The following is a 23,086-nucleotide window of genomic DNA, read 5'->3' as shown; positions in this document are numbered from 1 at the left end:
TGCAGAAAATGAAAAAAGAGGTGCACGATAGGTAAACTGGCGATGCAGTGGAATTTTTATTCAGCCTGCATGAACCAAAGTGTGCAGCAGTTCAAAAACATGAAATAGATTACAGGCTGCTACAGGCTCCACCACTGGCTTCATTACAGGCGCTAGCTGAAAGACAAAAGGCAAATTGTACAAAAATTAGTATTAAAAATAGCTCCTTTAATCTATGGGTTAAGCCCATTTAAAACAATTTCAGACAATTTCAGGGATGTAGGATAAAATCTAGATGGGATAATATCTACAATTTTATAATGGATGAAATTACTTCTTGCATCCCCTAGCCCAGCCTACATTTGAGATCACATCCTGCCATAAATCTTCCCTAATCTAACTATCAAGATCCCTTAACCATATTAATATCTGCATCAGTAAATTATAAAATACTGATGCAGAGTAATATGCCAGGAGAATTCTCTTCTTGTTCCTCCCTCTTTAGCCCAGAGACGGGGCCCGCTCTGCTCCTCAGCTGTATCTCTATAGAGGTCACTGATAACATGGATTTCTTTTGCCGTTTATCCTATAGAAAGGATCTTTCACTATACAGAGTGAGGGGTTATTCCATAGGAAGAGTATCTCTGTTTTTCTTATGATATTGCCAAACTTGTATCTGCTCTTGCCCATGCCCATTGGAGTGTTGTAAAATGGTCTTTTTCTTCTGTCTTTTTTTTTCTGCCTTCTATGATGATAGTTCTATAACATTAGATGGAGCTGCAAGTACTTTTTCCTGCTTTACCTACCCAGGGTTAGAATCATAATTTGCCAAGTGTCTTGCTAGTTTATTCTTTTCTTCTTCTAATGCAAATGCCATGTTATAATTCCATGTATATAATAATATATAATATAGTAATATAATAATATAATTTCATGAATTGGGAGAGCCAGTCCTCCATTATCTCTTGAGGCACACAGTTTTTTCAGACTGATTCTTTGTTTTTTACATTCCGTAGATACTCAGATGATTATATAAAGATGTAATTAAATTGTGGGGGAAACAACTATCTTTATCGTATTAATTTTTCCCATTAGAGGTTTATCAGTTTCCATTTATCCATATTGCCTTTATTTCTTGAATTGGTAGGACCGTCTTAATAGAAGTGATACACAGCCTAATACCTAAATATTTCATTCCAACTGGAATCCACTTAAACTGCTGTTTAAACCCCCCTGTGGCACATCTAAATCCCTAAATTCTCCCCCAGTTTACTGTTACATTTTTAGACTTGCTAGTGGCAGTGCCTTGGGGATGGCAGTGTCTTGGTTCATAGTCTGTTGGTTCATAATGAAATATCTCAACAACTATTGGATTGCCATGAAATTTTCAATGGAGATTCATGGTTCCCAGATCCCAGATCCCAGATAGCATTATCATTCTGAGCATGTTGCAGTCATCTCAAAGCACCAAAGTGCCTAAGTACTGTCTCACAGAGCCACTGGTATGGCTATAGACTCTGGTAGTCTTGTTTCGGGGGTGCTAATTTTTCTACGATATACATGAAAAACAAAAGGATCGGTAGTTTGACTGCTGATTTCTGTACCTATCAAATATCCTTAAAAAAATTCTGTTTTATTTTATTTTATTATTTTATTTTATTATTTACTTCTTTGTGATGGGTAGTCACCCTGCTGCAGGGTTCAAAATAATGTTCAGCGGGTGGCTGAGAACATGTGGGTCAAATAAGTGGGTGGGCAAAAAGGGAAACAGAAATAACACGAAAAACATATTTTTGTATTATGGGTATGACTGCTGTCATTGAATTTCCAATGAAAATGTATATTAAGAAAAAAAGTTCCAACATTTAAAAAGAAAACCAGAATAACCATGTGGTAACTCAGCAAGTAATCCTTACAGATAACAACACAGGGGTATTTTTAAACCCAAAATCAAAAAAAAAAGTTAGCTCTGTATTCATCTTTCCAAGATTTTTCATGAAATGTGACATCTTGTTAGTGTCCTGCAACGGGGTCATAAGCGGGCAGTGAAATCAGACCTCAGGGTCATATTGTCTCCTTTTAAATCCCTCTGATCATCCACTGGATCACACTGGCACCATAGATGAACTGCACAAGACCAGGTGTTTAATACGATCATGCTACTGTTTGACAAAATGTTTCATTCTGCCAGGAATTGGTAAATCAGTGATTGTTTTGAATTATCCTAATCCCCACCCAAAAGAAACATTTTCATGTGAAATAACTTACCAGCATCATTATCACAACTCTTACAGTGTTTCATAGTCCAACAGCTGTTGCCATGACATTTTCACATGAATGATGCTCAGCTTTTTATTTAGTGTCTCAAACAGATTCAAGTCTGCTCTGATTCAGTGAAATATTTCAACATCTAACTGGTGGACTGGCACAAAATTTTGTTTGTGCGTTCACACTTTCCAGATGATGTATCCTCATGAATTTGGTGATCCCTTTACTCTTCCTCTATCTCCACCATGAGGTTGACATTTGAGGTTATCAGAAATGCTTTGACAACTATTGGATTGATTACCATGAAATTTGGTACATTTGGTATAATTTTGGACATTCATGACATTCTTCAGGGTAAATAATAATGGCTTTGAACGATATTATGTTGGCATATGATCTCATTTTCAGATGAATCACATATAGATTGTGTCATTAAAGGGGATTATACTTGGATATTTAATTTAAAAAGTTCAGTCGCTGCTAACCAACCCATTGTCAATTGTTAAACAGCTAGCCCGCTAGCTGCAGCTGGGCGACGGCAGTCCTTGCTCTGCTCTGCAACTTTGGCGTAGCAGCACATATACAAGTTAACCACCGGAGCAGAACAAGAACAACCATCTCCAGCTGCACTCCCAAGACGATGGAGTTTCAGTCCACCTGCAGGATGAGAAACCTGCCTGCAGGCAGCGAAACATGAAGTGGGATGAGCTTCATTAAGTCACTGCTAGCTGGCTGGAAATACTTAGATATTGCACCTCACACATAAATAACAAAATAGTATTGTGGGCAAAGGGTTGCAGCAAGCGGACAAACATCCGAAAGAAGTGCCAGAGTGGCGGGAAAATACAAATCTCTAGTCAGGATTTTCAGAATAAAATTGTAGCGCAAAGAGGATGCAGAGATTCGTGAGTTGGGCCTTTAGCCTTGGGTTGAAGTGACACAGTTTGTCCATGCAGGCAGCCATATGCACAACTAATCATGTGATCACATGAGGTCAACTGAATCTGTGGGCAGACTCACGATTCAGATCGTGGATTGTGATTCTACCCAAAAAGATTGTCATATGATCTTTTGGCCTGATCAGCTAGTCCTATGCACAGTAGTACTTTTTTTTTTTTTCTTTGTCTAAAAGACACTAGAACATTAGCCAAGGCTGAAACTGTATTTTACATAAATCATTGACATTTCAGAGCACAAAAATAACTTTGCTCACTTCAGCGTAACAGAACAGAGAACTGTATTGATCATTATAAATTCTCCTTTTGTGCTCTCTTTGGAATAAATTAGCCAAACATAAATTCAAAAACTCAGCAGGGATGTTGCTTCAGGCAACATCCCAATTTAGAAAAGATGTCCTCCTTCCATATGTTGGAAAGTAAGAGAGAAAAATAATAAGTTCTTCTTAATTGAGGAGAGGGTCTTGCATTTTTTAGGAAGCAGCAGCAGGATCTCACTGTCTGACTTGGTTGCAACTGCTCCAAAAACTAATTGGTACAGAGTAATGGAAGAATTCATTTGCAGAGAGACTGGAGTATTAATTTATCTATTTGTAAACTGTCAATGGCTCATGTGTAATAATCAGCACATGCACATAGTCTACTACATTTTGTGGCTTTTGTGCCTCTGATATTTTGCACAGTAACTATCATGTGCTTCAAACTGAAGCTTAAGTACAAATTGTTGTTACACAGACATCAGTATAATGATTGTTCATCATCATCATCATCATCATATAGGCATTAGGTATTATCACTATTAATCATACTTATGATATGATCAATTGAAATTCGTTATTGGAAAGGGTTTAAAGATGTGTTTTTTTGCCAGACCACATATCCCTCAGCCACACTCCAACCCCACACCCCACCTGACCAACCCCGCACTTGAAATTCCCCATTCGAGTTTCATTGTAAAGCCCAGTAATTCATCAGCCCTTTCAGCCACACGGGTCACGAAATTAAAGGTCGACAAAAGGACTCAATTGTGCTTAAATGTCATTCACATTTCTGTGTACCGCACCAGTGGCATTATCATTACCTCTGGGGCAAAACAATGAGTCCACTCACTATGTGGTCAAGCTTTACTGTAAACCTTTAACATTTAAACCCTATTGGCATTCAGAAGAAAGACAGATTCTTTATGCGCTTTTTTTTTTTTTTTTACGTGAATATTTCAGCTAATTGAATCTGAAATTTTAAAACTGCGCTTTGTTGCTTTGTGGTAGACACACAAATGAAATGAAACGAGTGAATGAATCTGTTTGAGTATTTTTGCATGTAAGTTGTTGTTGTTGTTATTCACCTATTAATTTACTTTATTGTTTCCATGACTCCACCATTTGTTTTGTTGTACTTCCCACAGTGGCACAAAATTCCACTTTATGACATTTATTGGTATTTAGATCGCTAGGACCTTGGTTATTTCCCAGCATAGCTCTAACAATCATTCAACCTATGCTCAGTCCACATAACCTTGTTCCTCTATTACAGTCAATATGTCACACAAAAGTCTTCACGTATTTAAAATAAAAGCTTCAGTAATTTGTTGTATTAATCGCTATTTATTTGGAATCATTTGGACAACATAAATTTGTAAAGCAATGACATGATATGACCATATCAAAAAATAATTGCACTGATGATAAACGATAATATTGAATTACTCCAACTGTGAATGAAGATAAATTACCAGACAGAAGGTCAGAATATGTGTCAATTTTGTGGCATTTTTTTTCCTAACATTTAAATAAAGCTATGCATCTCAGATTAAGTCCCAACTCGTGGTTGTACATTGCATGACACAGCTGAATCTCATTCATCTGTCAGTTTCAGGTTTTGTAAAAACTGTTCTCTGTGATGAAATCTTTCATTTAGATGCCCAGGTTTCGTAATCAGATTGCCTAACATTGCTGTAGTGGAACCACACACTTGATGTCACCAGCTATAGTGAGGTCCAAATGTTGAAGGAGTTGTGGCAAAGTGTTCTCAGACTTGTCTTGAGTTATTATTTCATCAACAGTGAGCACAAAACCTGAGTATTTGGCCCTTATGACAGAGAGAGTAAGCCCCTTCATGACCTAGACTCTAGGTCTAGAGGCATGTTCATTCACGACGTGCAAGTGCTTTTTCTTTTATGCAATTCATTGTCCTCTATAATTTTCAATTTACTTCCTTGTCTTTTACGCATATACTGGCACTGACACACCTCACATATTAAGTAATGCATTACACATGCTCCATCAACAGGTTTCCTAATTGCAGACGGGTTGTTTTTGCGTAAAAATGGAATCTCCTTTGTAAAGCAACTGCAGGAGTTCAGTGTTGAACAATGTTGGAGTTGTATAAGGTCGCAAATCAATGGAGGGAGGAAAATTAAACGTCTTTCTCTCCTCTTTGTTTTCTTCCCAGTTTGCAGCACATCTGGTCAAGGTAAATTTCCCACGGGTTTGTATCTTGGACGGAGGGATCAACAAGCTGAAGCCCACTGGACTCCTGACTGTCCCCTCCCCTCAGATCTGACCCCGTTCCTCAGCCTCACATTAACACAAGGGACGAGAGGATGGACTGTATATTGCATTTTGAGCTGATACTGAAGTGAAGAAAAAAAGCAACAGAAAAAACAAAACAATGTCATCATTGTATTTAGACATTTTTTTACACATTCTAATTAAACTGTGCTCAAAATGATAAACTGCATTGAAATAATTATCTTCGTAACCCAGTTTGATTTCATTTCCATATATACTTATAAGGGTTTTATTATTTTCTTTTGCAAAACAAAAATGAACGAATCAGTTTTAGTTTTTTATTTTTAGGAACAACTGCTATGTGCTATAGTAACCTTGCACTGATGAATTGAGCTGCCTGTTGATGTGTGTCAGTCTGTCTGTTCTGAGCCAGTTGATCATGGGAATTGTATTGAATGTTTATGTAAGAGACAATAGAAATAATACAGTGATTTTTGCATTTGGTGATTTATTTGCATTTGCCTTGTTAACAAGTCACTGAATTATGTCTGTATACTGCAGTATGTATGTACATGCTATAGAATTTTTTTTTTAATGATGTTACAGCTGTTTATAATAAAACTATCAGGTAAATCTGGATAAACTGTTTTGGTGAAAGCTCTGTTTTAACATTTCAATCAGAGCTAATATTTCTAGTTGACTTTGATGGTGTCAAATTTAAATGTGAAAAACAGGGTTGAGTTTATTTATTGAGCCATGCCTTGCATAACCCTGTGGTTTTTCAGGTAATTGTTCATACATGTCCAACATTCCATCAGTTCAGTTCAGTCAACTTCCATTAGAGTTCACCATTGCTTCTGTAGGGACCCTCCCACAAAAATGAATAGTATATAAAGAGAAACCAGTGATGATTTCCATCAAAGGAACTTCTTGATCTCATTAACAGAGGTAAGACAGATACTTGATTTGATGATTCAAGCCAGCAACAATTGGACTGGAAAAGATCAATGGCAAAAAGCAGATTTAATATTAGTCGTTATAACTTTTGCCAGTGCCAGTTGAGATACCAGTATTTTAAAAGTTCATGTAGTGACAGTTAACAATCAGTTATTGTTATTCTTTTCTGACCAGGATTTTTCAGCTTTCCAGAGTGACAATGGTGGATTATGAAGTGACAGTATCCACGACCAATCTCGTCACTGCCACCACTTTCAGCAATGTCTTCATTAAGCTGGTGGGCACAGACGGGGAGAGCGAACGAACATGGCTCCTAAGCTTCAAAGGGGCCGCATCCTTCTTCAGAGGAGCAGTAAGTTGGGAATATCCTTCTCTATGTTTAAATGTACTGCACGCTTTCTCATCTTTGCCTATAGGCACATTTAATACCAATTTAAGGGGGCTGATGTAAACCCTTGCCAACTCAGACTCATGTGTGCAGCAACAGGATATGTGCAGCTCTGCAACCTACAGCCACATAGTAACCAAAAGCCTCAGCTTCACAATATTGATATTACATTCAGGGCATGTTTTGTTTTTTCCACTTTTCTGCATTCAGTAATTGTATCCTAATTATTTGGATTATAGAGCTCAGTTCTTGGTTGTCAAATCCATTTTATCTCCATCTCATGTTTACATTTTTTCCAAACTGTTTCTGTCATTACTCCAGGTGTCTACTTTTACTGTGTCCTGCCCTACCTCTCTTGGAAAGCTGGTTCTGATAGAACTAGACAAACAGCATCTCCTGCTCTTCCCACAAGACTCGTGGTTTCCTGCCAAAGTGGAAGTGAAATCCCCAGAGGGAGACACCTACCATTTTCCCGTCTACCGCTGGATCACTGACAGTGAGGTGCACCGCTTCAGAGAGGGAAAAGGTTTGTGGAAATTGCCTTGTCTGACATCCTGTATGCTGTACACTGACTACAGAAGACATACAAGATAGACAGGTTCTGAAAGCGAGACTATAAAGATGCTATAGAGCAAATCCATGCCAACATACTGTATATGTATATATCAACAATTTAAAACCTTGCTGAGGTTCTTGTTTTTTTTTTTGTTTTTTTTTTAAGCTCTGAAAGTCTTTGAAGACAACCATAATCTTGGCCAGTACGCTCGGGAGCAGGAGCTGAACCAGCGAGCGGAGGACTATCGGTGAGAGATCAGAGCTTGTACAAATTTTAGCATTGTACACCCCAAAGCTAACATACATCCAAACCTCCCTCACCTTTGGTTGGATATATTCATGACATATATACTGATGAATTATCCACCATATGACACTGTGGCACCTGCCAAGGTTTCTAAAAATGCATTACACTGTAACATATGTTGCAAAGTTGTAATATTGAATACATGAATACTTGCCATGTATATTATGCTTGCATGCTCTAAATTAAGGCTGCAGATGCACTGCAGATACACTGGTATCTAGACTGTTGAAAGTTCCTCACGACTCTGCTTGTATTATAATTTTAAAATTGCCGTCCCTGTTCTATTTTTCCCAGCTGGCATGTGTACGCAGAGGGAATACCCCACTGCATAAAGGTAGACAACCCTCTTTCTCTGCCTTGTGAGGTCCGCTTCTCCTTCACCAAGACTACAGAGTTTTTCTTCACTGCATCAGCTGGGTAAAGTCCTCAAATTGTGTCAGATATCTATTTATCTTTTAACCTGCCTGCTTATCATAATTAGTTAAGGGATCATAATAAAGTAACTCTGTTTTTGTTTTCTAGGCTGACAGAGCTGAACCTGAAGGGACTTGATGATTGCCATGAGAGGTGGGCTGATATTGATTCGATCAATCGGGTGTTCTGCTGCAAACGGACGGACATATCAGGTGCCGTGCTATCACGATAGGTTAATGTAATACTTGATACTGTATGCATAATAGTATTCATTCCACAGTATTCATTCATTCAGACATTCAACTGTATTCCATTACGCTAAAACCTAAAAAACATTAAAAAATTTTTATCCCTAAGATAAGATGAATGCTGAATAGTCTACCAGCTTCTTTACTTGCCATGTTAAATGGAGAAAAATGTGACTGAGACGGAAATGTGTGTTTGTCAAAACATGGAGAAGTTTCCTTCTTATTCTAGGCTTTGCTCATGAGAAAACTATTAACTGTGGTATGTGGTAATTGCAAACAATCAAGACTCACAGCTGATTTTGAAACAACTATAAACAACACTGAATCTTACCAGAGTCACTGAAGTCTGCGAAAACATATTGTTTCCCATTTCCCTGTTTCACATGCAGTGTACAGTTAAGATAATGATAGTGGCAGAGCAAGTTTTAAACTCAGTAAAATTCATTTCTGCTCTTCATCCAGACTATGTCCAGCAACATTGGAAGGAGGATGCTCTCTTCGCCTACCAGTTTCTAAATGGTGTCAACCCCATTTTGATCCAACGTTGCACAGTCCTACCCGGTAACTTTCCTGTCACTGATGACATGGTCTTCCTCCATGGTCAGTGTAGCTTGGCAGATGAAATGAAGGTAATTGTTTCCCACTGACTGAAAAATGTCCTTGTATCTTAGTGATAGAACAATGTTTACCTCATGATTGCACTTACATGTTCGCTATGCAAATGTCCACACTGTATGTACGGAGGTCAAATAATTTCTTATCCTCACTAAAATTTCAAACAGAAAGGCAACATATTCCTGTGTGACTACAAGCGTTTGGATGGACTTCCACCAAACATCATCAATGGGAAGAAGCACTACCTGATGGCTCCCCTCATCCTGCTCCACAAAACACCTGATGACAAGTTGATGCCAATTGCCATTCAGGTGAGATTAGCACTAAAATGTGGCTGATCCTAAAGCTGTAAATTAGAGTATTGATTAAGGTGGCTATCACTGAAAGGTGAGATGTTGGCTCCGCTGCAACATGAAGCATCTACTGCAGACAAATCTGTCCTCAAGCAAGACACTGGATATGTATCCTCTCTGCTGATATTGGGATGAATTAACCTTCACCCTTTATCTTGCCCTGTAGCTGAAGCAGACTCCAGCAGATGACAATCCAATCTTTGTTCCTACTGATTCTGAGTACGACTGGTTGCTGGCCAAGATTTTTGTGAGAAGCGCGGATTTCAATGAGCATCAACTCAACTCTCACCTGCTGCGCACTCACCTGCTGGCCGAAGCTTTTGCAGTGTCACTGCTGCGCAACGTGCCCATGGTGCATCCGCTGTACAAGGTAACTGAATGGTAGAGTGCATGAACTTACCGCAATTTGCTGATTAATTTATCTACCGAATTTGATGAACAATAATGTTCTATTTTTTATATATTTTCAAATGTTTCACACTGCTAAATGGCATAGAAGCATTAAGATTTCTGGCTTTGTCAACAAGTGATATTGGTACTAACAGAGTTCCCTCTTTCCCTCAGCTCCTCATACCTCACACTCGCTACACTCTGCAGATCAACTACTTAGCTCGGCTTCTTCTAATATCTGAGACTGGAGTTTTCACAAAGGTAAGACCGTGACGCTCGGTAGACGATTACCTACACAATGCTTAGTATCATGAACGCGTCTTAATATTCCTTTTATATTTGACTGTTCTCTAGTTTGCATCCTCCGGGGGAGAGGCTATGCTCACAATCCTGAATAGATCACTGTCATCAGTGAAATACAGCTCCCTCTGTATACCAGACGACATTGCAGAGCGTGGGCTACAGGATGTGCCAAACTTCTACTACAGGGATGATGGACTCCGGCTTTGGGATATCATCTACAGGTACTATAGGCAGTTTCCTTTCTGCATGTTCCTTGTACAGTATAAAGATGAACCCTTGTTAGGGTTAGTTAGAATGTATTTAGAGGCCTTGAAGTTCAATGAAGTGAAAAAACATAATTTACACAGTGTGTCTCTCAGATGAGAGTTAGGTTTATGGCTGACATCAGAGATCTCAGCAGAAGATTTGCTTTCCATTTCCACTTGCAGGGAAAAACAGCTGTTAAACATAAGTAGTGTTGTTTACTAGAACCCAAGCAAACAACTGAATCACATGCTTTCCTCAACTGAAGCGACAGTAACGAGGAACAGGACAGATTAGCTGGTCAGCACAAAGGCAACACATCTGTGTTGGTGAGATTGCTCCAGCAGAGAGCACCAATACTCACAGGAAAGCAACCTGAAAATACAAATTCAGGATAAGAGGTTACATTTTCTTCCATTGAGTTCACCCCCAAAATTGTGCTCCACGCCCTGGTAAATGACACCTGGCTGGGCCATCCTACTCCACAACGGGAGACTAGACTGATATCCAGACTGGGGAATCGCCAACCTATTATTTAGTCAGACTTTTACCATGGAGTATGGGTTTAATTTTACCACTACTATTCAGTAATGACTGAAATATCAGGCTGTTCTGACATTTACATTTGACTGCAGCTGGATTAGTCAGTGTACTGTAAATTAAAGTCAAGCAAGTTGCTGTGCAGAGAATGGCAGTTCTGGGGATACAATATATATTGTTAATGCAAAGAGAATTTGCTGTTTAAATAAGTGACCATGCTCAACAAGGTGCCCTAATGTTGGCAAATAAGATATCCCAGTTCTTGCCCTTTCTATTTGCTAGTTTTTGGTCTCTTTATGTTTCTCATAAAGAATTTCCATCATCAACCCTGAAACATGTGTGCATGTTAAACTGTAAACCCCACTCCATCTATCCCACTTCTTCTCCTTTTTACCAACAGTTTCTTTGCATTAATTCTTTCAGTTAGCCCAGCTTAATGCAATCTCCTCTGAATGGTATATTTTGAAAGACATGTTCTGTCATTCTTGCAAGAGGCACTACTGGAAGTAGTTGCCTGCTAAAACCAATGCATTTCAACAGCCCCACAATAAATTCTCCTCATCGTGAGGACACATACGCATACCAGGAAACCATATATAAAAAGCATATCATTCCCTGTAAAACCACAACCTGTTGTTTTCACATTTCTGCTCAAACAAAAGAGATACAACATGTTAATAATTATGATTTAGAGGTGCTGGTGGGCGTATATTTGAACTTTGAAGCAAGCATCTGTTTGCCCCTGCATCCAGTCCTCATGCTTAGCTAAGCTACTCTGCTGTAAGTCCATGGTTAATGCACAGATATACGAGTGCAATCGATCTTCTCAATTAACACTAGGCAAGACTGTTCTTTTAAAGTTGTATAGTCCATTCTGTCAAACATTGCACCAACTTCCCAAAAAAGATAACTCTCTAATGTCTTCTGCTAAAGGGATGGCCATTAAATGATCTGACAAAAAGGTTTCTTACTACTACAGTGTGTATAAAAAATGTATAAGTCAAGTAGGAATGTGTTTTACAGTACTTATCCACATTTCTCAAAGGTTTGTGAAGGGAATACTCAGCTACTACTACAAGAACGACGTTGAGGTCCAGCAAGACTCTGAGCTGCAGAAGTGGATTATGGACATTTTTGAACATGGATTCCTTTCTCAAGAAGACACAGGTGAGGTTATGATGGTAAATAGTGCTTTATTAGCACATATACTGTATGTACATAATATAATTATAAATCAATCATAAATCAAACTTTAATTTAATCTTCTAGATTATTGACTACCTATTTTACTAATGCATTTTATGCTCTCTAATTCTCAGGAATTCCTCAGAGATTTACAACTGTGGCTCAGCTGATCAAGTTTGTCACCATGGTGATCTTCACTGGCTCAGCCCAGCACTCAGCTGTGAACACTGGACAGGTGAATCCTTTTGTTTTACTGGGGTAATCAGTAATAGTGTTGATTTTTTTTGGAATGGGTTGATGAGGCATTGCAGTTTTTCTCTGAACTGGAGAGAGATGGATGAATTCTGGCCAAATAAATGACATCTGACCTTGAGGATAACCTTTACACAAGGCTAAGAGTCTACAACCAGCAGGGCCGTGAGACTGTACTTAGACACACTGGTGCTTTGAGTTAAATAGTGCAAATGCTAACATGCTCATTCTGATTTTTATTTTAACATTTACCAATTAGCACAAAACACAAAGAATCTCGATCCAATGATGACGCTAGAGGAAAAGTCAGAGGTCAAATCAAAGTGATTGCAATTCATCCCAAAGTCAGGGAATCATGACAATCATTAGGATTCATCCTCTGGAGACCATGAATGTCTGTACAAAATTTCATGCCAATCTATCCAATAGTTGTTGAAATATTTCAGTCTGCACCAAAGTAGTGGAATGACTGAGCAACAGACTGACATCCAGCCAAGCCACCAAAAACATACTGCTTTTAAGATTACTTTTTTTTTTTTTAATTGAACATAATAGTTTTTATCAGAAATCCAACAGCGTAGTCACAGTGCTACTCTATATTTCAAAACATATTAACTAGTTATCTGTTAATTATCTGTTTATTGTAGTATGACTATGGTGGCTGGATGCCCAACACTCCCATCTCCCTACAACTCCCTCCACCAACCACAAAGGGGACAACAAGCGAGGCAACGATGCTGCAGACTTTCCCTGACATCAGCACAACAGTTCAGGGCATGGCCACCATGTGGCTACTGAGCAGGCAGTCTTCTGACTTCGTAAGTACTTAAGACTTCACGAAAAATGACATGAATCATAACATTACAGAAATGTTAGTAAAAAGCAAACAAACAACATTTTAAGATGTATCACTTATCATCAGGTCCCACTTGGCCAGTACCATGAAGACCATTTCAGTGAGGAGATTCCCCACAAGCTGATAAAGGATTTTCAGGGAGAACTTGAAGTGCTGAGTACAGCCATCAAAGTCAGGAACAGGAGTCTGGAAATCCCATACACATACATGGATCCACAGGGGGTAGAAAACAGTGTTGCCATTTAAAACTCAGAAGGTGTGGTGACCTCCTCAGCTGCTGCTCAAATTCAGCTGCACGTGGTTAAAAGGGAGCAGGGGAAGAACTGCAGGCACTGTTTTTAACTGATACTATAGTGGAAAGAAACTATTGATGAGTAGATGTATAAAGTTAATATATTAATCAAACTATGTTAAAAATGACTTTTTTCCTCATGCTTCACTAGTTCAGTACTGGCCAGTTTATCAAAAAAAAAGACATTGTAAAAATACAAGATGTGAATCTGCTTTGACAAGTTTGCCATTGTTTGCTGTCATTGGACTATTGTTTTATTCTTTTTTTGTCTTGACACAACAATTAATAAAGCTGTTATTGATCCTGAATCAACTATTACAGGAGTGTATGTGTGTTGTGTAGTAGCTGTGCGCTGATAAAAAGAAGCTACAGTTTGAAAATGTAGCTCTGAATATGTTCCGGATAAAAGAAATGTTCAATCAAGCTTTTGTCATTGAGCTTCATGTGCTATAAGGATGAAAACAAACGCGATGGTGTATATAATTATAAAATTCATGTGCCTGCTTTATCATTTGGTAATCACAGCAAACACCTCATTAGAGACAGTGCAAAACATATTCTTGATTAAAAATTTCTTGAGTTTAAACTCCCACTTCTCAGGTTAGTGCACGTAGGTGGCACATCCCAAATTCCAGTATTTATATAAATATCTTAAATTAATGTGGATCTGCATTTTTACAAAAACAAAGATAAGAGATGCTCCTGGCAATTATACGTATTAATAGATGGCATTAGCTGTGCCAGTGCATTGATATATGTATTTTTCTATTTTCAATCTTTCCAGGTTTAAAGGCTTAAATCATCGCAGGGTAAACTTTCCATTTGTTTATGTTCCGGAGGGAGGGATTGATTGAAAACCTATAGCACACTTGACTCCTGACTGTCTCCCCACAGATTTTTAATTTCGTTTTTGTTATTGTCAGGAGATTTTTTTTAACAAAGGGACAGACACTGATACAAACATTACATTACTAGACAGGTTGATTGGTAGCTGTGTGTCTTTGTGTGTGTGTGTGTGTGTGTGTGTGTGTGTGTGTGTGTGTGTGTGTGTGTGTGTGTGTGTGTGCGTGTGTTGTTTTTTTAACCAGTTTAATAATCTGATGAGCGATAGGAGAACACTGTACAGCTACCACATTTTCAAGCACTGATTATATTGTTGAACTAAATTAAATTTTCTGTTATCTATTATTATTGTTTTTGTTTCAGTTGCTTAGAGAGCTTGTACAACATTATCCCTGATAGTTCAAGTCAACCTGTACTTGGTTATTTTTGCATTTCACTGTTTACATCTCATTGTAAAGCCTTTGTTGACTTGACTTATAGCATTTACATAATACTGTACATCGACATTTTTCATCACTATATGTTAGTCTTAAATTAGCTGCACTTAGCACAATACATGCTATTGTTCAGTTCAGGGTCAGTTTATGGCCAAGTCATTTCTTCAGTGTAACCTCTTACCCCTAAAGTAAATGTTCTATCGATGGACATCAATCATTGACGCAGCCTCACACCTGCACTGTATCACTGCAGGGTTCATCTCCTGCCCAAAGCCAAAACGATGAAGTGTGCAGTGTCTGTAACCACTGCAAACCTCACTCACTGCAAATAACGTTTTCACATTAAGATCGTGGGCACAGATGGGAAGAAGAAACACACATGGATCACAAGCATTAAAGGGACTGCCGCTCTCTACCTAGTAGCAGTGAGTCAGGCTTATCCCTGGATTTCACACTTCATGTTGAAATGTGCAGCATATTTCTTTAACAGCATTTTTTTTTTTTTCACAAATAGGCCATTACATTGTTGTATGGCAGGTTCATTCATCTAAATAAGACTGTAAGACTCCAATAACACCAGCATGTTAGTGGATGAGCCTCACTCACAAAAATAATTTTCTTTTTTATCCTAATTTTCATTTTGTTTTTAAATTCCTTAGAAGAGAGAGAGCAAGAACATGAAAATAATCTAAAATGAAAACAGGTAAACTACAGTCTGAATTCATTAATGTTCTTTTCAAAATTTATACTTTCCTCTCCTCATTTTCCAGCTTCAGAATTATGGTTTTAGTTTATTAATGAATCACTTAATAGAAATTTGGATGGGAGTAAATGTGGATGGGCTATTTGTTCATCCTAAAAGCATTTGTGAATGAAATTACTTTGAGTAATCACCCATTAATAAAATCCAACCTTGACCATAGTCAGATTCATGTATTTTGATCTCTTTTTTAAAATGTGTACCAATGAAAAATGAATGTCAAAGTTAATGAGGCAAAGGGCAGGGCAGTGTGTTTTTGCCAAATAAGGGCTCTAAAATTGCTTTGTGCACTTGTCTTTGCAATAAGCGCAGCATAATCCCAGAATTTCACTTCACTACCCTGATCTGCATAAATACCACTTCAGCTGCAAAGATAATGACTTAATCCAAACAAAATTCTATTTGCAATTTTTAACTGCGCCCACATTGCTCCTACCACAGGCTGTGCATCTGCAGACAGAAAAAAACACAGAGCTTCTCTCACCTTCTCTTTCTAGTCTACATTTACTGTGTCCTGCCCTGTACCTCGCTCGGAAAGCTGGTGCTGATTGAGGTTGACAAAAAGCCTCTCTCACTGTTCCCAGAGACTCTTGATTTCCCTGCAAGGTTAAAGTAAAGTTCCCTGGAGGGAGTCACCTACAACTTTTCCATCTACCACTGGATCACTGACAATGAGGTTCACCTGCTTAGAGAGGGGACATGTTCGTGGAAGTGTACTGGACTATTACAGAACCTTGCACTGTTTTTATCATCTGTATCTGTAATTATCATCATGGCAGGTACAGTAGAGAGAAGGAGCTGAACTGTGAGAGCAGTGCTGGGAATTCATGTATAATATTATGCACCACAGAACCCAAACCCATGAACGCTTTATATCATAAAAGTTAGTTACACATAAACCTGCCATACTTACTGTAATTTATGGCTAATTTTAATCTCAATGTTATAGATTCTTTACGATTTTGTAAGAATATATGGTATATTATACTGTACTCATACTATAATTTGAAATCACTGTCCTTCACCAGTCTGCACGATTATTCCCTGCTGGGATGTGTATAAAGATGGACTACCTCACTGTAGAAACCTTTCTCTGCCTTGTGAGGTCAGCTTCTCTTTCACCAAGACTATAGTTTATAGTTACATATACGGGTGAGGTCCTCATATTTTATCAGACAGTAGTACCAGACATCAGGTACTGCACATGATTGGATATTCTGACACAATACACAGAAACATTGATAAATCTATAATTTTTTTACTCATGTAATCATAAATGAAAATGTTCTGTAATTCGAGAATATGCACTTGCTAAGTTAGACTATATTCAGGTTAACATGCAAGTGGTAAAACCCTGCTTTCTTTCCAGACCATGTCCAGCCCTGCCTGAGAACTTCCCAGTAACCTATGACATGGAGTTTCTCAGTGGCGGAAGCTGCTCAACTAAAGAAATGCAGGTTTGTTTCTGGGACAGTGTACTAGTTAAATTAATGATTAAGCTGACTTCAAACTACTGTCAGTCATGTCACTGCAGTGGTTTAGACAGTGAAGATTAAACCTGCAATGAAGTCTTGGAGCAAGCAAATGTACAAAACATGTTTTTTTCCCCCAACTTTGATGTAATTTAAGATTCAATTGATGGAGAAAATCAGGGTACAAAAGACTGAAACTCCACGCCACTCTTAAAGGTCAAATCCTGTCAGCAGCTGTCTTTAGAAAAGACGATGTCAATATTCTGACTTATTAAATGTGTGACTGGCCTGTTACACTTCATTTATCATTCCTCACCAAAATGCACAAGATTATAATTTGCTCTAAAATGTCAAATGTAAAGGTGTTCGACACCTGTGTGACTCCAAGCGTTTGAATGGAGGGAAACCAAAGGCCATCAATGGGAAGGAAGCAGCACTTGCATGCCTCCCCTCGTCCTGCTCCACAAAGCACCTGATGATAAGTTGATGCCAATTGATATTCAGGTGAGACAAACTTACACAACACTTGAGCTGAACATTAATGTGATAGGATACAGCCAATATAAATGTCAGTGGAAGACACTTTACAGATTTACTATTACATAAAACAGGTTTGACTGAGTTTGTTTGTTTATTGGACAAAGGGCATCGGATTTATGGCCTCATTTGAAATGTTTTAACATTAAACTTTTATAGCACCACCATGTGGACTCCTTCAGTAACATTCTGTCAGGGACCTTTATAGAATAGTCTACTTACCATATTTTGTTTTAAATATACAACTCTGTCAGTCAGTTTTATAGTTTGTGGTGAGTTTTACAGTGTTCCCTACCTGTTGAGTGAGTCTAGTGATAGTTGGATCAAAGCTGAATGAGTTAAGTGAAATGCTTGACTCACATCTTACATATATATATATATATATATATATATATATATATATATATAGTAGGTTTATTGTTACCAAGTTACTAATTTTCCTGGCATTGTAATGTATAGAAAAAAGGCAGATATTCATAATAATGGACTTGACTGGGCTCACGGAAAATGTTTAAAGCTTGAAGAACCGAGTCAGCCTGTTAAACATGGGGTGAGTCAGGCTGTATGAGGAGACACTACTTTTTGAAGTCCTTCATGCCAAATTTGCCTGTCAACTTTAAAATGTATTCCTCGACGAATACTGAAAAGTTCGAGAGCTTCCAACAGCAGCTCAACGCCTCACAAAATTGGGCCTCTTTCTTGAGTTCATCTCATGCTTTTTATTGTCCAAAAAAATACATTTTAAGAAACTGCAAAAATAGAAAATCAACTAGTGCTTGGAGTGGTGAGGACAGGACATTAGTCTGTGTTGCATAATTTTTTGGATAAACATCTTACTTAGTGCAGTTTTAATGATTATGTTCAATGAATCAATCATCAATGGGCTGTCTCTTTCTGCAGCTGAAACACACTCCAGCAGATGACAATCCAGTCTTTCTTCCTACCAATTCTGAGTACGACTGGTTGACGGCAAACATTTTTGTGAGAAGTGGAGATTTCAGCGAGCATCATCTCAGCATGTTACTGCTGCACAACATGCCCACGGTGCATCCACTGTACAAGGTTCATGCATAAGAGTTTCTAGTACTACAGGTTTTTTGGAAGCAGATAAACCCATTGACTTACACAAACCACATTATTGAAAAATGTATTGTAAAGTAATTATGTTTTGTCTATCCAGTTTGAGTTCATTTGATCTTTATAATATAAATTAGTCAGTCAGTTTACTATTGCTTAGCACAAAGCCTAAAAACAAGAGGAAACAGTTCATTCATCTCAGCAACAAAGCTTTATTTCAAAGAGTATTTCCCAACATGTCAAACTATTCCTTTAAATCACCCAGTATTTTCTAAAAATGTTTCAGACTTATCTCACTGTGATCCTATAAATAGTATAGCAGTTTGTCAAACAGGTGCTATTTTTTTTTTACTTGTGATAATCTCTAAATTTGCCATTTCCCTCAGCTCCTCATTCCTCACACCTGCCACACGCTCCAGATCAACTACTCAGCTCCACTTCTGCTTATATCAAAAGGATGGAGTTTTCACACAGATCAGATATTACAAACATATTAATGCATTTCCCAGCTGATGAGATACGAGTCAAATAAATTGTTGATATCGATCTTCTATATCTGTGTTTCCCTTATTTATTTGACTGGTTTGCAGCTTCTATCCTGAAGAGATCACTGTCCTCAGTGACCTACAGCTCTGTCTGTGTACTCGACGACATTGCTTAGCGTAGACTGGAGGCTCTGCCAAACATGTACTACAGGAATGATGTACTCCAGCTTTGGGGTATTATCTGCAGATACTATAGGCACTTTCCCCACCTTAGCTATGGCTGTAGGGACACTGAGTATATAGGAGGCACTGAAAGCACTTTTTATAAGCATCTTTAGACAAAAGCATCCGTCAGATCAATGTGATATGCAGCTATGTCACAATTTAGTATCTTCTTTTATAAGATAATGAGAGTGTGTTTACTCATAGGTGCTCAGAATTGAATCAAACATGTAACTGAACCTAAATCTCACAGAGATGTTCTTGCCACCTAATTCTGTGGTTAATATACAACTACATTACACTTGACTTCATATGTAATTTGTTTCCCCTTGTAAAAAGGTAATGTCAGAATACAGAAAATTTACTGTTACATTAATAATTGCCATATTTATGCGCCTATACCTATTAATGATGCTAATGTACTGTTTTGGTCCATGTCTGCCCCCTGTGTCAGGAATAACTAGTGTGAGAAAGTCTTTTCAGTGCCCAGAGAGTGATTTGTTTTACATATTGAAGGAAGACAGAGCTGAACTGAGCCAAGTTCTGTGGGCTGTTTTAAAATGTAGTAGGTAGACAGCTCTGCAGGGACTGTTTCTCTGCCTTTGCCCTTTCCAGAAGAAACGAATGTTTGGAAAGTCTCTAAATGGAAAAAAGGGGAGTGATAAGCAGCACAATAAACAAGCTTCCTGTACAAAATGGTAAGAACTAAAACTGGCAGCAGAAACAGTGGTTCGTTTTTTAATAAGCATCACTTTACTCTCACCTCAACACCCAAGAGCCCAGAGTGTATGTTGTGGTTGTTTGGCGGGATTGTTTACAAGGCCTCCTGCATGTTATCCCTCATGTTTCTATGTATTTCATGCTGATGTGCTCTATTGCTGCAGCAGGGAACACCTCCAAGAGTAGATGCCAAGTCATACTGTATTGCCAGTTTCATTTGCTATGTGACATGAGTGTTCCTGAAGGATGTCAAAGTAATAATATAACATTGTAGAAAGAGCCTAACAATATATCCAATGGTCCTGAATGCGCTGCTGTGTAATGGTCTAAAACCTGATTAGAATTTGTCCCTCTGTTGTTGTTTAAAATACTAATTTAAGAAGAGGATTACTTCTCATAAAGGTCTGTGAAGGGAATGCTTGGCCGTTGCTACAAGACTGATGCTGAGGTCTGCCAAGACTCTGAACTGTAGAAGTGGATTCAGGACATTTTTGAGCATGGATTCCTTTCGCAGACATGCACAGCTGTGCTTATAGACAAGCTGATGTTTATTATTCAGAAAATACATATTTTTGATTAACATTACTCTGCAGAATACAGTTTTAAACACAACCGTCCTTCTTCACCAATCTAAATATATTGATTCTTGCTGATGTTTTTTTAGTCCTCAGGAATGCCTCAGAGGTTTTGCACTGTGGCTGAGTCAGGCAAGTTTGTCACCATGGTGATTTCTACTTCCCCAGGCCAGCACTCAGCTGTCAGCTCTGCACAGGTGCATCACTATCATCTACTGTAAAGGGTCCATCAATGAGAAAAAAAATTATTACCCAGTGTAGTTTTGTTTATCTCTTTGTGAGGAAGACTGTGAGGAACCCTTATTTTAAATTGACTCTTGAGTACTTTTTTAACTTAACTCTTAACTACAAATAATATTTACAAAATGCCCATCTCATGGTTTCATCCATGATGCTTCTTAATATCTGTAATCTTTGTCAGTGACTTGCAGTATGACTATGGTGGCTGGATGCCCAACAGTCCTGTATCCTTGCGATGTCCTCCACAAAAGGGACAGCAAGCAAGGCCACAATGCTGCAGACATTCCCTGACTTAAATACAACAGTTCAGGGCATGGCTGAGCCAGGAGCAAGCAGTCTCCTGACTTTGTAAGAGTTCAAAACTGCATTAAAAAAATTACATCTCACTAATGTTTAGACTATATAAATTCTCAAGCAGTTTCAGTGAAATAAAATCATAGCCAACATACTGTCTAATCATATCTTGAAAATGTTAACATGCTTTATTCTTGGAATTGGACCTCTGCATATTTCTGAAATTACACTTCTATTGAAACCTTACGTCAGAAAAAAAGCAAAACATGTCTTGTTCTTCGTCTTATTAACACAACATTACATTTTGTCAGGTCCCTCTTGGCCAGTACCCACAGGAGCTTTTCTGTGAGGAGCTGATTTTCAAGGAGAACTTGAAATTTTAAGTACAGTGATCAAAACCAAAAACAAGACAGTGGAAGTCCCATACGTGAAAACAAAGCAAGAAATGCCTGGAAGGTAAAACTCTGTGGAATGCTTTAGAAAATGATCAGCCGTGGTACAAATAATGTGCAATTTGTGATGTATTTACTTCAAGATGAAAATACTTGGATCTATTACAAGGGTATACTGCCCCCTTGCTCCGTCTGCTACAGGGGAGGGGAGCAACAGCAGCCCCCCACGCACCAACCAGTGTGACTCTCCACAGGCCCTGTACCCTGCGAGTGCCGGACTGGCAGTTCACCAGTGAGGACCTCCTGGTCATTTGAAGGACTATGTGGTGGATGGTGGGGTTGTTGAGGAGGACTGACCCCTCAAGTGGGGGCTATGAAGCGACCAAAGGGAGTTATCGCTATAACTACTGATATTTCCAAGTGCGAGGACTTATGGGAGTGTTAATGTTCATGTTTTCATGGTTGTTTTATTAATGCTGTGTTTAGGTTTGATGTGATTCATGTTTGGTTCTGGATGTGTGAGGTGGTTTTTCTGTGCTTTTGTGGCCAAGAATGTGTTGAGTTGTAGCTGCCAGTGATCCTCCAACTGAGACTCCTGTGCTGATTGTTGGACTCCAGTGAATGTTTGTTTACTGTAGTCAGTTCTGATGCTAAATATGTTGCATATCCTTTGGTCCCATGGTGCATTGGGGTAAAGAACTTGTTAAAAGGAAATAAATTCTATGCCTCCTTGTATTCTTCTATGAGAGCTCTCCACAGTATGGTAAGGCATAAAAAATGTAAAGAAAATGTTATAGTAAGTAAAGCGAATAAAACATTATAGGAAAAAAAAGTCAAAAACCATGACAGTAGAATAAAGCATGAAACCTCATAGAATGGTAAGGCATAAAAAAGTCATAAAGCATCATAGTATACTTAAGTATAAAACGTCATTATATAAAAAGGAATAAAAATGTCAAAAAACGTCACAGTATAGTAAGGCATGAAAAGTCGTAAAAACGGCAGTTATAGTAAGGCATAAAAAGTCATAAAAATAACATAGTATGGTAAGGTATAAAAAGTCATAGTATAGTAAGGCATAAAAAAATCATGAAAACGACATAGAATAGTAAGGCATAAAATGTCAGAAAAACGTCATACTATAGTAAGGCACAAAGAATAAGAAAAAAGTCATAGTATAGTAAGGCATAAAAAGTCAAAGTGTAATAAGTAATGAAAGTCATAAAAACGACATAGTATAGTAAGGCATAAAAAGTCATTGTATAGTAAGGCATAAAAAGTCATAAAAACGTCATAGTATAATAAGGCATAAAAAGTCATAAAAACGTCATAGTATAGAAGGCAAAAAACGGCATAGTATAGCAAGGCATAAAAAGTCATAAAAACCTCATAGTATAGTAAGGAATAAAAAGTCATAAAAA

At 38.1% G+C, this 23,086-nt stretch overlaps 2 protein-coding genes and 1 pseudogene across 2 annotated transcripts in view; all 3 read left to right on the top strand.

Annotated features, from left to right (window-relative positions):
* The window catches only part of tbck (TBC1 domain containing kinase), a 47,692-nt gene extending 41,242 nt beyond the window's left edge, over positions 1-6,450 (top strand). The window contains exon 26 of the mRNA XM_056371599.1: positions 5,655-6,450. Within this exon, the coding sequence (XP_056227574.1) occupies positions 5,655-5,765 (111 nt within the window). The 3' untranslated portion in view covers positions 5,766-6,450. The remainder of the gene's footprint in view (positions 1-5,654) is intronic.
* A 127-nt stretch (positions 6,451-6,577) lies between these two features.
* LOC130166193 (arachidonate 12-lipoxygenase, 12R-type-like) lies at positions 6,578-13,929 on the top strand. The gene is made up of 15 exons (XM_056371601.1): positions 6,578-6,661; positions 6,845-7,022; positions 7,380-7,584; positions 7,780-7,861; positions 8,215-8,337; positions 8,443-8,546; positions 9,045-9,211; positions 9,365-9,508; positions 9,717-9,920; positions 10,115-10,201; positions 10,295-10,464; positions 12,072-12,193; positions 12,346-12,446; positions 13,111-13,281; positions 13,386-13,929. The coding sequence occupies exons 2-15, from the start codon at positions 6,870-6,872 to the stop codon at positions 13,563-13,565; spliced, it is 2,013 nt and encodes a 670-aa protein (XP_056227576.1). The 5' UTR covers positions 6,578-6,661; positions 6,845-6,869; the 3' UTR covers positions 13,566-13,929.
* Positions 13,930-16,715: 2,786 nt separating this feature from the next.
* Positions 16,716-21,961, top strand: LOC130163167 (polyunsaturated fatty acid lipoxygenase ALOX15B-like; annotated as a pseudogene).
* Positions 21,962-23,086: the final 1,125 nt, after the last annotated feature.

This window comes from Seriola aureovittata, chromosome 3, assembly GCF_021018895.1.
Source record: "Seriola aureovittata isolate HTS-2021-v1 ecotype China chromosome 3, ASM2101889v1, whole genome shotgun sequence".
Lineage (NCBI taxonomy): Eukaryota > Metazoa > Chordata > Actinopteri > Carangiformes > Carangidae > Seriola > Seriola aureovittata.
This window is presented reverse-complemented; position numbering and strand designations above follow the sequence as displayed.

What these genes read in the sequence shown, in the direction of transcription:
- LOC130166193 (XM_056371601.1), top strand. Translation starts at nt 6,870, where the DNA reads ATGGTGGATTATGAAGTGACAGTATCCACGACCAATCTCGTCACTGCC. An exon ending in TGATGCCAATTGCCATTCAG is followed by an intron (nt 9,509 to 9,716) that starts GTGAGATTAGCA and finishes CTTGCCCTGTAG; the next exon opens with CTGAAGCAGACTCCAGCAGA. An exon ending in CTTTGGGATATCATCTACAG is followed by an intron (nt 10,465 to 12,071) that starts GTACTATAGGCA and finishes CATTTCTCAAAG; the next exon opens with GTTTGTGAAGGGAATACTCA.